Source organism: Aricia agestis, chromosome Z (genome assembly GCF_905147365.1).
Source record: "Aricia agestis chromosome Z, ilAriAges1.1, whole genome shotgun sequence".
Lineage (NCBI taxonomy): Eukaryota > Metazoa > Arthropoda > Insecta > Lepidoptera > Lycaenidae > Aricia > Aricia agestis.
In genome coordinates this window covers 13,283,468-13,302,254 of record NC_056428.1, presented here as the reverse complement: position 1 = coordinate 13,302,254, position 18,787 = coordinate 13,283,468, and the positions used below count along the sequence as shown (strand labels likewise).

Here is an 18,787-nt window from a genome sequence, read left to right as displayed (position 1 = left end):
CGGGTCATGTCATAGAGAAAAATAAACATAATATACCGGGTCGGGTGCTGTCAAACCTATAAAGTTACTATACCTAGCGAAATAGAGCAACAATCTCGACCTGACAAACGTAACCAAAATTGGTTTTCATCTGTGTGAAAAATATGTGTACATATTATATATATGTTACGCTCAAAGACCGAAATCGCTCAATGAGCGAAAAAATGGCTCACAATGCGTTGTGGTCACGGTGAAACAGCCACGACGCGAAATTCGAACGCGAAACACGTCTCTTTTTACCACGCAGTGTTACTTATAGTGACATCTCTCTTGCTCAGGCCTTTGTTCCTCTATTCCGCTAGGTATATTAACTTTATGGTCAAACCCATCAGCTTTACGTAGTAGTTTTTAACTATTCATTCACTCGTCTGTAGCCAGTAGGTAAAGGGAGAATCAACTTAGTTCTTTTTTTTTTCAGCCCAAAATTTTGATCTATGTTCAATAAAGAAAAAAACATTTATATTTTTGTCGCACCGTCTGCAACCAGCCTATCCATTAAGCAACATTAGTTGCTTTCGCGTTATCGTTTGAAAGCCACTCGTCCCACCGCGTGGGAATCGCCGTGTTTGCATCCTACGGGATAAGATAAGGGATTGTTTCATGAGGGAATTAGGCTTAATCCTTAATCAAATTAAGCAATTGCCTAGTTCATCACGTCTGAGGGGGCACCAAAAGAAGCACAAAAAATCCTTAATAGGGCATCACGTTTCACTCTCACATCACCAAAAACCTAACCAAAAAAGTTTCTAGGAAAAAACTAATGTTTTAGGCGGTAAAGGTTTAAACTTTAAACCTTTACCGATCTTTAAACTTTAAAGACTGATTCTAGTTGTCACTTGTCATACGGATAGAGGGGCCCACAAGCGTGGATTGCTTAGGGCATCAAGTAGTCTTAATCCTGATCAATGAAATGAAAATCCAGTCACTGAGAATAGCCTACTCGTATCTATCATGCTGAGTGCTGAGTACTAGTTTATCTAATAATTCTCGTGTCACAGTGTCTATGCGCGAACTCCTCCAAAACGTTAAACGGCTGAAATTTTGTATGTAGGTACTATCAGAGAAGTTGATTCATAGGCATATGGCGGACCTGTGTAATTTGGTCGTTTTATGTCAAATCCAGCCGACAAGATCACATCCAGCATTGAATTGACACATTCCGACCAAGGTTAGGTCCGTCAACTGTCTATGAATCAATTTCTTCGATGATGATGGTACATTCATTAGGCATTCATTAGGACATTATGGTTTTTATCTACTTTTTATATTGACACTACTACTAGAAATAATTTTAAATTTATATGGCAAAACAATTTTTTCCGGGTCAGCTAGTCTAGATCTATACTACTGATACCCGACTTAATACCGTACTGAGTTACCCAGTTTGTCAATACAATTTTAGACCAACTTTTATGTCTATGGCAAACTCTATAGTCTGTAATAGCTCTATTGTGTAAACTAAAGAGTACAGACCGTAGGGCATAGACTTAAGGGTCCCAATGTCGAGTCACTGTACAGTGCAAGCAAAACCCGACCTCATTCATATTCCGCCTTTTAATTCCTCAACAAATCCAGCAATAAATCATCAGAATCACTTACCATAACGCTTTCTGCTCGTTAACACAACGCCACATGTGAGGGCACAGGCGTCCCTACAAGTTCCCTGACCTCGTATGAAAGGGCTTATTTTTGTGCGGTACTTTTTATCTGCCCTGAAAATTGATACGCGATGAATGCGCGCTGTGTTGACTAATGTTCATGCAAATTAGAGCGCATGGTTATGAACTTATGAATTAAGATATTCAGAAGAACCAAAGAATTCGAGACGCCTTCGTTTGGATTTGGATTCGTAGAAAATGTCCTCTCTGTACTTGGAATCTCGAAGATTCCTAATTCATACTTCTATGAGATCTATACATACGAGTATTTTATTAATTATTTTGTACTACTCAAATTATTAGTCAGGGTTCCCTAGAACAAAATTCCGTTTTAGGGTCCGTAATCAACAAAACTTGGTTGACTACGGAACACTAAAACGAAACCCCAACCAGCAGATTTTTTGTATATTGATAGATATAATTTAAGAGTAACATTGTCCTACTAATAGAACAATCCACATTTTAGGACCATCAAATCAAAGTATGAAATCATTTCTATTTTCTATCTCAGCTCCCACTTTCGAGATTTTTCGCAGATAAAAATGTTGTTTGTCTTATCTTGATAGTAATAAAAAAAAATAGTTCTAGGGAACCCTGACTATAATATTATGTAGGTATAGTCCATACCAAATTTCAGCGAAATCGGTTCAGCCGTTTGGGCGCAAAGAGGAAACAAACAGACTGAGTCCATTTCGAATTTATAATATTAGTATAGAATATTGATTTTAATTAAGTTGCATTTTTAATTTCATCTATTCCTAGCTCGCTGTCGAAGGAATCAAATGAAACTTGACTATGTACCATGTTCAATATAATAACGGCGTGGATGTTGCACGCGATTTTTTTCCGGTCGATTAAGTGATCTAAGCAAACAGATCGTGAAAATCACCAGCAGAGAAACAGTTGGGAGAAATCATACGCACATATTGGAATAAGACCCGTTATATTATGCAAATAGCTTGCAAGCTCTCTGAGCCAAGCTACTGGATACTATCAACTAGCAAGTTGGCAAAAACACCTTGATAGAGATAGAAAAAAGATATGTTATTTTTCTTAGTTTATCAGTTCTATTTCACCCATTTGTGGTAAGGAGTAATATTAAAAAGTATGAATATTTCAGGAAGAAACGACCGTAAGCAGTTTGGGCCAGGCCACAGCAATGCGTTGCGGCGTCGCATCGTAAAAACCTGCGACGTCGCAAACATTAACCACCATGACCATGTTGTGTGTTTAATACTGCATTTATACATTCGCGTTCGCTATTCGCCTCGTCATTCGACGTTGATCGACGAAACATTCGTATACGAATTTGTCGCGAACTACCGTTCACACATTCGTGGGGTGATTCATTTTGATATTCGCACACGAACATGGAGGACGTGTTCATATTATGATAGCAATGTTGAATGAAAAATACGAAATTTATTATAGCGATATTTTGGGTTCCATTAGAGCTCTTCCTTTTTGTAAAATTCTAGGAATTCTTAAATTCACCTTTCACTCCACTCCATTTTTATTACATAATAATAATAATACTAAAATATACTAATAATAATATTTATTAAAAACCAAAATATATTTCCTTATTATATTAGCCAAACTGCATAGTAGTTTGTCGGCGGGCTACGCGCTCATAAATGCGAAACTAATAAATATAATACTTATTATACTTTAACAACAAAATATAATCTTTTTGTATGTGTTATATCTTAAATTATGACTTATAAGTTTACACAATGATAACTTACTAATGCCACATACGTGGCATTAGTAAGAAAAGAAACGAGTGTAATAACTAATAACATTGTACTAACGTTATAATAATAATAACATGATAACATAATATATAGAATATTATATAAATAATATAAGCCTATTTTTATATACAATATAAAAATAGGCTTATTTTCAGTACAGTGTACTTAAGTCAAATATGTATGTTCAGCTTTGTACACGTCCTGTAGGGTCGGACGCAAGCTGTCAACTGAATGCAGGCGAATGTGTAAACAGTAAGTTCGTATTCGCTATTCGTGCCCTTTGATTCGCGTCCGAAAAACCGCTCTCAACGCGAATGCCACGAATCGCGAGGCGAAGTGCGAGGCGAATAGCGAGCGCACTGTTTACACATTCGTGTTCGCCATTCGCCTCGTGATTCGCCTCGCTATTCGTGCGAATGTATAAATGCGGTATTAAATTTCAAGGATTTTCCTCGATTCCTCATTGATTCCATAATCAGATCACCACTTTTGTGAACATGGTACCAAATTCGGATTATATTATACCCTATACAATAGCGAAAAAATCTTGAACATCGGTCCACAAACGGCGAAGTAATCGTCGCCTATGGCAAGGATTACTTTGCCTCGAACTTCTTGGGCAATTTGCGTACCAAAAATTCGTCACACCCACAAAAACAAACCCTCGCTTAAGCCTTAATGCAACTAATGACTAATTCAAAGCTCGTCACACGCTCTCACTACAATTTAATTGTATACAGTAGACCGTCTGTCTTCGTATCTGATGCCACGCACGTTATCTTTGAGATTACTAAATAAATTGCTACGCCCACGGCGCGGAGGGGACAATCGGTTAATGTAAAAAATATATCTACCAATAACGTACTATCGTCTATCAGAGAAGTTGATTCATAGGCAGTCGCGACTCGCGACTAATATTGAATTGACGTAAACCAACCAAACGACGTAGGTCCGTCAACTGCCTATGAATAAATTTCTTTGATGGTACAATAGCCACCCAGCTATCCTTCGCCCCACCAAAGAAATCAAATAAAAAAGCCGCAAATGCAATCTATACTTATATACTTTAATAATATTATAATAATCTATACTATAGTATTATAAAGCGGAAGAGTTCCTCAATAAATGGGCTATCTAACACTGAAAGAATTTTTCAAATCGGATCAGTAGTTTCTGAGATCAGCGCGTTCAAACAAACAAACTTGGATATGTGATATTATGTTGTATGCGGTGTCTTCCCCATTTATGTCAAGCGATCTCGATGTTGTGCCTCCAGCCAGGAGAGTCAAATAGGCGCACGTATACATAAGCGTGATTTAAGATAAGTTGAAGTAGCAAAATCACGTGACATGCGCGTATAACTTGTGTTGCACTTCGAGGACACTCTTGACTGGACTGGACACCCTACTGCTTTATATTGTGCTCTGAGCCGTACAATGGAATGGGTTGAAAATTGAAATGCGCCCGCGCCGTGACATTGCATCTGCATTTGTTAACCCTTCATTATACCATGACCTGAGCTGAGCTGCACTTTGATTGTAAAAAGAAAAACAAATTAGGTTGAAGGCTACAGAATACTGTATAATAAAAAAAATAGCTATACTCCCTTCACGTGGTCAACTCAATATCTGTGCCAAATATTGCCATAAAAATTGCTCCAGTAGTTCGTGAGATAAACCCTTTCTAATATTTTTCACGTTTTTCCCACATTTCTCTCTCGCACAAAAAGTCTGTCGTCTGCGATCTCCCTTAGCGTGATAATATATAGCCTCTAGGATTTCATACTTTGACTTGATGGTCCTAAAATATGGATTGTTCTATTTTTGTAGGACAATGTTACTCTTAAATTGTTCTAATATTAACCTATAAAAAAAAATCAGCTTGAGTTTTGGGTTCAGTAGTCATCCAAATTTTGTTGATTACAGAACCATATAAGGCCGCGTTTCCACTGAAGCGGAGCGGAGCGGAGCCGAATTGACCAATCGTGCTATTCCAGCGGAATGACAGCGAAGATTTCGAGCATGGTGATTGGTCAATTTGGCACCGCTAAGCTCCGCTCCGCTTCAGTGGAAACGCAGCCTAAAGGAACCCTAACGAGCTGATTTTTATTACATATTGATAGATTAATAGTCATATAATTTAGGAGTAATATTGTCCTACAAATAAAACCGCCCATATTTTAGGACCATCAATTCAAAGTATGAAATCCTTTCTATCTCTGTTAGCTACCACTTTCGAGATTTTCCGCAAATAAAAATGTAGTTCGTCTTATCAAAATGAAGCCACTTCCAAAAAAATAGCTTGATAGTTATAAAAAAATGTTCTAGGGCTCCCGTACTATAATAACTGTCTAAAGATTATAGAAATTAAGCATTGAGATTTGAGCGTTACCAAATTCCAAAATATTTTTAAAATAGATCTAATAGTTTCGTTGACTCTAACGCAATTTGGTACACGAAAAATGCGGAAGTAGTTATCACAATCTTTAAAGCCAGCCTCAAATCCTCTATTACTAAGTGTTCTTAGTTCTCACGATATTATTATTTACGATACTACTAGCTTTTATCTTTAACACCTTCCGCTATGGATGCAAGTCTCTCACTGACATCTTTACTGGCCGTAAATATTTTTTTTTAATATCTTCAAGCGCACTAGCACGTGTAAACATACTTTTTCTGTGTTTTCTTTCGATTTTATGGCGGTTTCCAACTTGGAACTAATGGCGTTGGACATTTCGTTGAGATTTATTATGACGGTGGTACAACCTCGGAGTTCGTCTTATTTATTTTTCACAACATGGGCCTGGTCTATGTTGCGCCATGATTGATAATATGCATGCACAATCCACGTCGATGATGGCAAACCATAGAGACGACTATTACTAGTTTTAGGCCTTCTACACGTTTGTAATCCCTTGTAAGTTGTACCGGTTTCATTAAAACGAGGCCAATTAAGCAGGAGTAAGTTTATAGTGCCCAAGGGTGTGCGCAGTACTCTAGACTCTAGAGCACTATCTCTCATAGTATAAGACATCCCACTGGGTGATGAGATTTGACCGAGCAAAGCTCGGTCAAATAACTATCGATTTATCGCCCCCGAAACCCCCTATATACTAAATTTCATGAAAATCGTTGAAACCGATTCCGAGATTCCAATTAATATAGTATTATAATAAACTAGCTATTTGACTGAGCTTTGCTCGGTATTCGATAAAACACGAATAAAATGACATTTTCTAAAAATGATTTCTAGCTAGATCGATTTATCGCCCCCGAAACCCCCTATATACTAAATTTAAAGATATAAGATTATGTGTTTGTCTTATTGGAAAAAAATGGATTTCCTCATCTGGCTACTCTCGCCAAAGCTCTACTTTGTAATACCGTGGTAATACCTGCAACTAGTAACCAAGCGAATTTTTTTTCAGAAGCCGGGTCAACTAATTATTACGGCTAAAAGGTACCGCCTAAGTTCGGCGCATGTAAATTAAAAGATAATGTTGGTGCACGACAACTACAAAATTTGTAAAATTTAAAATGTTATAAAAAAATATTTGCGAAATAACAAAAAATTAAAACCGACTTCCAAGGTAAAAACAATGATAACATCCTTATAATATGAACTAAAAAGTATTAAATAATTTTTCCTATCCAATAGTGCCTTTTTCCGAATTCGGCTAAACCTCAACTATTTCTGTACTTCATCTTCATCATTTTGAAGTCGGTACCAGATAGCTGAATCTTTAGTTCTCTGACAGAATATTTAAAACTTTTGGAACTGGCACCGACTTCAAAATTATTTGAGCTTTCTTACTCCCCTTGGCGCCCCCTATCGATCGGTGTATTCAAAACGGGTGGTTATAAGAGGTTGAATTTTTTCGTCCAAATTTTTCTAAGTATTTTCTCCGTGCTAACGAGGGTCACATTTCGGCCTGTCTTTCGACAGGGGTTGATTTTTGACAAAAGTTTATCTGAGCTTTTTTGCTCCCCTTGGCGCCCTCTATCGATTAGTATATTCAAAAAGGGTGGTTATAAGAGGTTAAAATTTTGACGAAAAATTTTTCAAAGTATTTTTTCCATAGTGCCCCGTTTCCTTCAGTCCAACCCAAATATGTGCCTTACGCTCTGAAATAAAGGTTGAATTTGTTACTTATGTTCAATTTTGTGGTACTTGAAATATTATGTATTTTGAAACATCATTAAGTATATTTTTTTGTATTAAAATCACTTTGAAATGTACCAAATAAATAAGGACATAACGTGATGTCTGCTGATATTTTATGGTGTTGTGTGTATATTGTATCCATATACAACCATGTGAGTTGTGACATTGGTGACCCTGACATGGTAGTGATGATGATGATGATGAATGTAATTTGCTTAGTAGCATATGCTTTCAGTTCTTAAAACAACGCCTAAACCCCCAAACTTGTATCTATAAGGAATCCGGAGTTCTCTTAGTATCTTCGGAACCATAGTATACCTTGGTGCAAAATCTTGCGTTTTGGTAGCATATGCTTAGAATGCTTCTCATAAAACCAAAATCACCATATGTTTCCATATAAATTTTGAGGAGTTCCCTCGATTACTCATGGATCCCATCATCAGATCACCACTGTTGTGAAAATGGGACCAAATTGGAGTGAAACCTAATATAACAAGACAACAATTTTGAAAATCGGTTCACAAACGGCGGAGTAGTGGTCGAACATACAAAAAAAAATCCACAGCCGAATATATAACCTCCTCGTTTTTTGGAAGTCGGTTAAAAAGTAAAAACTGTTTTTATGAGGCTAAAGAAGTACCTACCTAAGTATTTTTGGAAAATTGTTTTTGTTTTACCTACTTAATTTAAATTAAGTATCTAGATAAGGTTTGACATTTTCCTGAGATGAGGAAATTGTTCAAATTTAGGTTTAGACGAGTGGTCGCCGCCGCCGCCGACTGAAAGCCAGCGCGCCGCGCCGGCTTTGAAGGCGACGCCCACGTTTACCTCCGAGTCAAGAGCCACGCTCTACAAAACTGGACCACGGAGGCGTAACCACTTAGTATGGAATATGGATACTTATAGTCGTTCCCATCTAAAACCATCTTTCTGTACCCAATATTACATCTTCCGTCTCACCTGTTGATAGTGATGGCAACCATGGACAGGAGCGAGACAGCCTCATTGCCGTAGAACACGAACGCGAACATCTGACATAGCTGCGGTCCGAACACCCATCGCTGCTGGATGTACCTGGAATGTGATGGAATATTCTAGAAGTTTATTTGTTTCTGGAATTTCTCCCTAGTCCCTACTGCTTTGAGTTTATTTCTTTCTCATGTTGGCAGTATGAAGAAGTAATAAAGAAGAGGAATAATAACATGAGCAATGAACGGAATAAAAGCTAAAGAGTAAACCTAGGGGCTTAATCAACATTTTGATAGGATATAGATAAAGAAAACTTATAGATAACTTGGAGACGTTGCCAGTTAGATATCAGAGATCGGTTCACGAGTCCTACTCACAAAATATATTCATAACTTAACTTTTAATCTTTATTCTGATTTCTGAAGCTTTGTGTATCGCCTTGTGCTTGAATCTTAGCTCACACGCAACTCAAGAGCTCAATGCTACAAACAAAGAAATTGACTGATGTACGGTCCGTAATTAATAACTTAAGAAAAGGGTTTGAGTGCGTGAGAAATTTCTTGAGTCTTTTTCAGGGTACATAGTGATAAAGAGTGTAAAGGTTCTGAATTGAAGAAAGCGCTCTTCTCTCACAGAGAAGCTATAGACTTCTCTTTCTTACTCAACTACCTGCCCTAAGTGCAAACGAGACAGCAGTCAGCACTTACCGGCTAGCTGTGAGAGGTAGATTTATGCTGCAGAACAGAAGGTCAGAGACGCACAGTGACAGCACGAACATGGTGGTCACATGACCACGTAGTTTCGGATGAAGGGCCAGTGCTATTGTGGTCACTAGGTTACCTGCAAGGAAATTAAACCTTGTGTACAACTAATACAGTTCATATTTGAAGGCACTTACAGTGTGAACTTACGCGCTTCGTTTATAGGGTTCCGTACCCAAATGGGTAAAAACGGGACCCTATTACCACTTACTAAGACTTCGTTGTCTGTCCGTCTGTATGTCACCAGGCTGTAACTCAAGAACGGTCATGGCTAGAGAGTTGAAATTTTCACAGATTGTGTATATCCGTTGCCGCTATAACAACAAATAAGTACTAATAAGAAACCGGCCAAGTGCGTGTCGAGATTTTTAAACGAAAAGTTCCTTTATACTTCGTCGAATAATTTTTATGGCTTATAATTAACTGATCACCAGAAATAGTAACATTTCACAGACAAAAATAGTAAATGATCACCAAAATACAGACCACCATTTTAATGTAAAATGATAACCAAAGATTTAACATCTTAAAACCAAAAATAGTAAATGATCACCAAAATTACTAAATGATCACCAACATTATACTTGCATTTTAAAGTAAAATGATCACCAAAATTACTAAATGATCACCAACATTATACTAGCATTTTAATGTAAAATGATCACCAAAGATTTATTATCTCGCTAATGTATTTATGCAAAATGACTCCAAATAAATCATTGTTACTTAAACCAAAAGAAGTAAACGATCACCATTATACGTCAGAATTTAATGTAAAATTATAACCAAATATATTTTTATTTAGCAAATATCCTATTAAAGAGAAGAAGACAGATAGACGGACAGACATACATGAAGTCCTAGTAAAAGAGTCCCGTTTGTACCCTTTGGGTACGGAACCCTAAAAACGGGACTCTATTACTGAGACTTCGATGTCTGACCGTCTGTCCGTCCGTCTCTAGGGCCTAGGCTGTATCTCCAGAACCGCTCCAGCTAGACTTCTAAAAATTTCACAGATTGTGTATATCTGTTGCCGCTATAACAACAAGTACTAAAACAAAATAAAAGAGGCTCCCTTACAACAAACATTCTTTTTTTATCCTTTTTTGCTCGATATCAATAATGGCAACCAGTAGGCACGTTGATATTTTCGCAAAGGCCTTGATTATATTATGTTAACTTCAATAATTGGATAATAATAATAATAAATTATTTAAAAGGGGCTCCCATATAAAAGCACAATTTCAGGTCTAATTTTGTTCTATAACGGTACGGAGCCCTCCATGTCCGACTCACACTTGGCCGACTATTTTGTTAATAATATGCTTGACATGTTTTGTCAATCGTAGTGATTTATTTGGACAGAAATATCGCATGGATTTTCTCACAAGGATTTGGTGATCATTTACTATATTTCGAGATCATTTACTATATTTAGTGATCATTTACTATATTTGGTGATCATTTACTATATTTGGCGGTCATTTACTATATTTGCTGATCATTTACTTTATTTGGTGACCATTTACTATATTTGGTGTTCGATTACAATTTGAAGTGTTGTCATGACTAAAATAGCTGGTAGTGTTGCTATTTTAGAATTTATTTTTTTGGTGTTAATTAAGTATCTTTTTTTGGTAAACAAGTTTAGGATATCAGTGCATTTTTTGGTGGTTATTATATTTGTTCCCAATTTTTATTAGTTGATCGACTATAACTCAAAAACTAATGAAGTTTTCCTTTTAAATTCAGGATATTTCCTACTCCCGTGATTTTTTTCACATTTCCAGAAGCAACTGTTTAGCTGGTAGAAGTTGGCGACATTGGACTAACGATTTTTTACACCTTAAAACTTAATATTTCACAAACAGATCCCTAAATCGGAAAATGATCAATAAATATTCATAAAAAACCTATCCAACGACACCCCACACGATGGGGTGGACGCGAAAATAAATCATCCCAGCTTGATGTATATGTAAAAATATTTTTTTAAGATTTCATGTACCATTTTGTCGGCATAGTCATGCCAAATTACAGCTTTGTAGGTCCCATAGTCTCTAAGCAAAACCGCGGACAGACGGACGAACAGACCGAAACTATAAGGGTTCCTTGTTGACTACGGAACCCTAAAAACAAAATAAAATTAATATTTAAGGGAGGCTCCCATACAACAAACGTGATTTTTTTGGCTCTATAAGTATAATAGCAATAATAGCAACAGGTAGGTACTTGAATTTTTCACACAATCTTTAGTTTTATGTTTTAAATACAATAAAAAATTAAGAAGGGCTCCCATACAACAAACACTGCCCTAATTTTTCTAAGTATGGGAGCCCTCCTTAAATATTAACTTTATTTTATTTTTAATACTTATTTGTTGTTATAGCGGCACCAAAAATACACAATCTCTGAAAATTTCACAAGTCTAGCTGTAAGTAGTAGTCCAGTAGTCTAAGTAGTCCAGGCTGTAACCCAAGACCGGCGTCTTGGGTTACAGCCTGGAGACAGACAGACAGACAGACCGATAGACATCGAAGTCTCAGTCCTGTTTTTACCCTTTGGATACGGAACCCTAAAAAGGACTCCTTAATGACTACATTCAGGATTTTCTGTTACGAAGTATGGCGGTCAAATACTGTACTATGCTTTTTCCAGCGTATCGTCCATAGGTATGGAAGATTATATTTGATTTACCACGCGTACTAGAAAATATTTTTTTCTTTTACTAAATCACTGCATAACGTATTTATATAATTATTATATATGTTACGCTCAAAGACCGAAATCGCTCAATGAGCGAAAAAATGGCTCACAACGCGTTGTGGTCACAGTGAAACAGCCACGACGCGTTCTGGCAATCACAAAAATACTTGTCTGTCTGGCGCAACGTGTTGTTGTTATTTTTTTAATATAAGGTAATCTGATCTTAATAAATTATAAAAATGTAGCTTTATTTTTATTTATATAATTTAAATATAATACTAATAGTAGATGCCCGCAACTACGTTGCGCCAGACATACAGTAATAATATTAGTACGTATAGTATGGAATCCTACTAATATTATAAAGGCGAAAGTTTGTTGGGATGTATGGATGAATGGGTGTGTGGATGTGTGGATGTATGTATGTTTGTTACTCTTTCACGCAAAAACTACTGAACGGATTTTAATGAAACTTTACAATAATATAGCTTATACATCAGAGTAACACACAATTTTAACCGACTTTCAAAATGGGGGAGGTGTTATGTTCGTTTTCTTATATTCGACGATTACTCCGCCGTTTGTTAACCGATTTTCAAAATTTTTCTTTTGGTATATAGGGTATCATCCCAATTTGGTTTTATATTCACAAAAGTGGTGATCTGATGAAGGATCCGTAATCGAGGGAACTCCTCAAAATTTATAGGGAAACATGTGGTGACTTCGGTTTCGTGAGAAGTATTCTAAGCATATGCTACCAACAAGTAAGATTTTGCACCGAGGTATACCTGGTATACCGTGGTTCGGAAGGTGGTGAGAGAACTCCTGATTCTTTATAGATACAAGTTTGGGAGTTTCGGCGTTGTTTTAAGAACAGAAAGCATATGCTACCATATCATCATCATCATCATCACTACCATATTATACCATTTCATAGTCTTTTAGATCGAGACTCGAGTTAGTCAAGCGATAATTAAAAAAATCTATACCTACCTAATATTAAAAATCTGAAGAGTATGTTTGCTTGAACGCGTCAATCTCAGGAACTACAGGTCCGATTTCAAAACTTATCTCAGTGTTAGATAGATCATTTATCGAGTAAGACTATAGGCTATAGTAATATATTATCACGCTAAGACTAATACGACCGAAGAAACTCACAAAAATGTGGGAAAAACGTGAGAAATATTAGAAATTACGAACTACTGGAGCAATTTTATGGCAATATTTGGCACAGATATAGAGTAGACCAAGTGAAGGGACTAGGGACATAAGCTAATTTTTAGGGGAAAATGTACGGTTTCTGTAAAATTCCTAATTTACGCGGGCGAAGCTGCGCGGGACATTTAGTTATGGATATTTTATAAATAATAATGATAAACACGTTATGCAGTGATTTAGTAAAATAAAAAATATTTTGTAGTACGCGTGGTAATTCAAATATAATCTTCCATACCTATGGACGATTAATCAATCAAGAACAAATCAAGAAAAACTAATAGCATATCAGCCACGACACGAATTTCGCGTTATGGTCTTTTTGTGATTGCCAGAACGCGTCGTGGCCGTTTTCATTAGAGCCACGACGCGAATTTCGCATCGTGGCTGTTTCACTGTGACCACAACGCGTTGTGAGCCATTTTTTCGCTCATTGAGCGGTTTCGGTCTTTGAGCGTAACATATACAGGGTGTAATAAGACCACTTCCGATAACTTTGGGGTATGATTATACTACATTTTCTGATTACGAATATGTATTTTTTTTTTATTTTTTTTTTAATTTTTTAAATTTTTTATTCTTTATTTTTTTATAATTAAAACCCTTTAAACATGATAATAAACCACATAGAAAAATATTTTAAAATATTTTTTTAAATTTTATTATTTTTACCCCAATAAGCATTTGCAAGCGCGCGCTCAACGTTCTCGTGTTCCGAGTAGGTACAAACCCGAGAACGTTGACCGCGTTAATCAGCTGTTAGCTCCGCCCTACGCACGCTAAGTCGAAAGGTCGTATGCGACGAATGACGATACACTACGAGTTACGACTTACGACAGAATACACAGAAACCCTAATGTATGTCTTTTCAATTTTAAACCCATGAAGGTCACCATGACGTGGAACTTAGAACTCTGACCTCTGACCTCGCATCTAAGCTACTTGCTGTGTTAAGAGTTTAATGGTAGCTCATGTAGAAAAATGTAAGTAACTGTCTGTGCATGTGTAACAACTTACGACAGTATGGCAAACTTCTAAGATTATTAGACTCGTTAAAAAGTTCATCGTAAGTAACGAAACCTATGCGGATGAACTGTTTATCCGCAATCGTCACTTATCAATCGAAATAACAGATGATACACGAAAAAACCTCATACATAAAACTGGCAATTAACTTACGTGAAAAATGTTGAGTTCAAGTGTTCTTACTTCTTTATGCATTTTGAAAATAGTCCTTAACACCAAGCAATAAGACCAGTCACCACCAAGAACGTCAAAAAAACTTCTCGTTAACGAAATGTATTACAATTCACACCACAAAGTATTTTATTACAACTGAAATAATAATCAATTATTAACACTTTACACAATACTACCACGTTTTGATACTTGAAGTAATTGTTAAAAAATCAAACTTATCTCCTAACAACTCTAGCAACCTATTACCTCAATGCTCAAATGGCTACTAAATTAAAAAATCTATTTTAATTTTTGAAATAATGTTCGTCGTGTATCGACTTTCGGAAGTAGTCAAAAGACACCGACAAAAGGCGGCTTGCTTTGATCGCGGCGCCGACAAAGCGCGCCGCTATGCAGGTGCCGACGCACGTGTCGCTAATCCATTTCAAGGACAATCTAAGTGTTGTACCCTATAAATTCAATACTATTTAGTCGATATTTAAATTACCATTAAATAATAAAAATTATAACTATTATTTAGTAGATCTCATCTCATTTTTTAAATTCGATACCTACATTATCGTGATAAAGTGATTGTTATACCGTGGTACGCGTTATGCGCGTCTAAAATACTTTAATACCTAATTAATTAAATAACTTTTAATTATTGTCGCTTTTCTTAATATTGAGTAAATATTTGTTTATTTTTAGTTTGACAGTAATCAATACGTACTCGTACGTAAAACAATTAATACGATTTATCGATAAAAAAATTATCGATTACTCAAAATATTCACATTGCACAGGGATACATCCCTATTATTTTACAAAGTTTTTTCTTCAATTTTGTTCAGTCGGCTGTCTAACACGCGCCGTACTGGTGTAGGTACTGTGACGTTTTTGTTTAAGTTTTGTAATTTTACGTTTAGATGTTGTCATATTATTGCTTGTTTTGTGTATTGTTAACTATTTTTTTTTATGTTTGTAATTAATAACGGGCCGTGACAAGATACGTCCGATGAATGTGCGATGCTTTAAGGAACAGGTGAACATCGTCGTCGATAGACGATAGTGCGGTTTAAACAGTGCAATAAAAAGTGTTTAAAGAATTGGAATGTCTCCTGTAATTACTTTTGTTAAGTGTTGAATAACTCTGCAATCTACATCGAGTTAGATGGATCATGGAGCACAGTTCGAACTGCATTTCATAAAAGCAGACAGCTGATCACAGGTCAGTGAACATGTTATCACGTATGTTTTCCATTGATAGGTATTGATAGGTGCAGTAGGTAACTGTGTATGTATTTTTACAGATGTGTAAATCGGATGATGATCGGATGTGAATTATGATTTCTTTTCCTTTTTGGCCGGAAGTAAAAACTGAGTATTTTTGAGTAAAAACCTGAGAAACGGTAATTAATAAATTGTAACATTTTGTTAAATCGTGAAAACTATTGTAATTTAATAATCATTACAATATTGGTGGTTTATTCACGACCTACGGGCTAGGGTATAGGGCACACCACGATCAGCTGTTTTGTCTTAACTCATGACTAGCGCAGAGCCGCGCGCGCGGTATTCGGCGCGGGCGGCGCGGGGGGGCCGGCTCGGCCCGGGGTTTCATTCATTGGCGGCGGGCGATATTATCGCTCATTAACTGCACGCATTATACATTGCGTGTTGAAAATTTTGACTATTTTAAAAACTGGCGATTACATGAAAATTTCTTGCACCAATGGATATATTTCATGCCCTATAATAACCCCACGAAGTTATCGGAAGCGGTCTTTTGACACCCTGTATAAAATATCCATAGTTCCATACCTATCATCCATACTAATATTATTACTGTCTGTCTGTCTGTCTGGACTCTGGCGCAACGTGTTGTTGTTTGTTGTTTTTTTAATATAAAGTAATCTGATCTCAATAAATAATAAAAATATTGTTTTATTTCAATTTAATGTTAATGTACCTAAATCTTAAATACCTAGATGTAAGGTATTTTAGATTCTGGTACATCGACATTTGATACTATAAAAAAGTTACAATATTGACTAAAATTAAATCGACTAAAAACAAAACAAATTTAATTGAGTATGATCGGACTCGGCGTAAGTGGTCTGTTATTTTTGAACGCGCTTTGAAGCCCAGTTCAAAACCCTGATTAAAGTGCGATTATATTTATATACTAGCTGTTGCCCGCGACTTCGTCCGCGTGGACTTCAGTTTATAGCGCGCGATGTCAACAAAATTGGTGTCAAAAGCTTTTATAAAAAAAAAACCCTGGTACCGTACCCCTTAAATCAAAACAGCTGTGCAGTGTGTACATATTTCATTTTTTTAAATTAAACTTTATATTTTATGCCAAATTTTAAAGCTTATTTCGCCCCCCAATTACACAACTTTACCCATAAACTATTTATCATTGATAGGTTTAAACCTTAAGGTTACATCACTGTATATAATATAAAGTACTGACTTATTAAATAACGTAAAAATGAAATAACAATCGAAAAAATCGAAACTCGAATGAATGATGATACCACCTCTTATAGAAAGATGTTGGGCAAGCGTGAGCGCGATGTAAGAGACGCACGGCGCCATCTAGTATGAATTTTTGGAACTAACTTAATTTGAACAAATTTTTCGTATTTTTACCCCCTTACAAGGGTTGTAAGGGTTTCCAGTAAAAAAGTAGCCTATGTCCTTTCTCAGGCTTTAGACTATCTGTGTACAAAATTTCATTACAATCGGTTCAGTAGTTTTGGCGTGAAAGCGAGACAGACAGACAGACAGAGATACTTTCGCATTTATAATATTAGTATAGATTTTACTACATATTATTTTGTATTTATTTATTGGCAAATACGTCATATTCTAGTGCTTCACTAATCTGAGTAGGGATAATCAATCAGATTGAACCATAGTTTGCTAATATCCATACTAATATTATACTAAACGCGAAAAAGTGTCTGTCTATCTCTGGCTTCACGCCTAAACCGCTGAAATTTTGCTGTTTGGTATGAAGATATTTTGAGTCCCGAGAAAGGACATATTATATATATAATATAATATGTGGGATAATTATTAATTTAGTATTAATTTTTTAATTTGTATTCTGTGTCTATGTATAGCAACTCGGATGAGTGATGACTTGATAGGTGACACTTATCAGAGGTGAGTTCAGTTGTCAGTGGTAAAAGTAAGATGAATGAGATGTTTTGTTCGGTTGTTATATAAAAATAAAGTTAGTGAGAATTTAAAACGTTTTTGCATTGGATCGAGCCTCATCCCACATCTTTTTGGGGGCTCGTCCGGGATGGAGAAAACTTAACCCGTCTTGCGTCTTCCGTTTCACATCAGAATGTGAAACGGAAGACGCAAGACGGGTTAAGTTAGATACAGAATTCTATTAAAATGGTAGCTTTTGGGAATTTGGATTAAAGATTTATTCTTGAAGACGAAATATTAAATTACCCAGATAAGCCATCATTTTGCACGACTGCCAGAAAAAGGCGCAATTTAAAGAGAGATTCTTGTTTGAAGAGGTCTAGCTTTACTGTAACAATGCCACCGAAAAAAGACGATAAATACGAAAGAAATAGAATGTGAGGTAACGGTTTCGTTCAAGGATTTAGAAAAGTCTATGACTATTTTTACCGGAGATGACACCTATCCTATTGAGACGTTCAAGGATTTAGAAAAGTCTATGACTATTTTTACCGGAGATGACACCTATCCTATTGAGACTTTTATTGATGAGTTTGAAGATTATGAAAGTCGAAAAACTGGTCTATGCGAAGCGACTGTTAGATGGAACAGCAAAGTTGTTTTTACGTTCTTTGGGAAGAGTTAAAGATTATTCCAGTCTTAAGAAGGCACTTAAAGAAGAGTTTGGACCAAAGATTAATAGTGCAGTAGTACATAAAAAGCTTGCTTCCCGTAAGATGAAAAATGACGAGACATATCAGCAGTACTTCTTGTCTATGAAAGTATGTCTGCTTTAATTGAGTATGTGATAGACGGTATTCGTGACCTGGATACAAATAAAGTTATTTTATATGGCGCCTCGGATATCAAAGAATTTCGAAAAAAGTTGAAAATCTACAGCGAGTTCCGAAAGAAGACTTATAAACCTGCGAACTCTGCTAGTGCTGTCCAACCATCTAGAAACACATCATATTTTGGAAAGAAGAATCGCGTCCATAGATGCTACAAATGCGGAGACGTAGATCATGTATCATCCAACTGCTCAAAAGGAGTCAAGTGTTTAAAATGCAATGACTTTAGCCATAAAGCTACTGAATGCCCCAAACCGACGAAGACACTAAACATT

The 18,787-nt window shown here is 36.2% G+C and overlaps 1 protein-coding gene across 4 annotated transcripts in view; it reads right to left on the bottom strand.

The window, feature by feature from the left end:
* The window catches only part of LOC121739128 (protein trapped in endoderm-1), a 50,080-nt gene that overhangs the window by 10,213 nt on the left and 21,080 nt on the right, over positions 1 to 18,787 (bottom strand). For all 4 annotated transcript variants that reach the window (XM_042131461.1, XM_042131465.1, XM_042131462.1 and 1 more), the window contains exons 3-4: positions 9,295 to 9,427; positions 8,579 to 8,692 (exon numbers count right to left, since the gene is read on the bottom strand). In XM_042131461.1, coding sequence (XP_041987395.1) covers positions 8,579 to 8,692; positions 9,295 to 9,427 — 247 coding nt within the window. The remainder of the gene's footprint in view (positions 1 to 8,578; positions 8,693 to 9,294; positions 9,428 to 18,787) is intronic.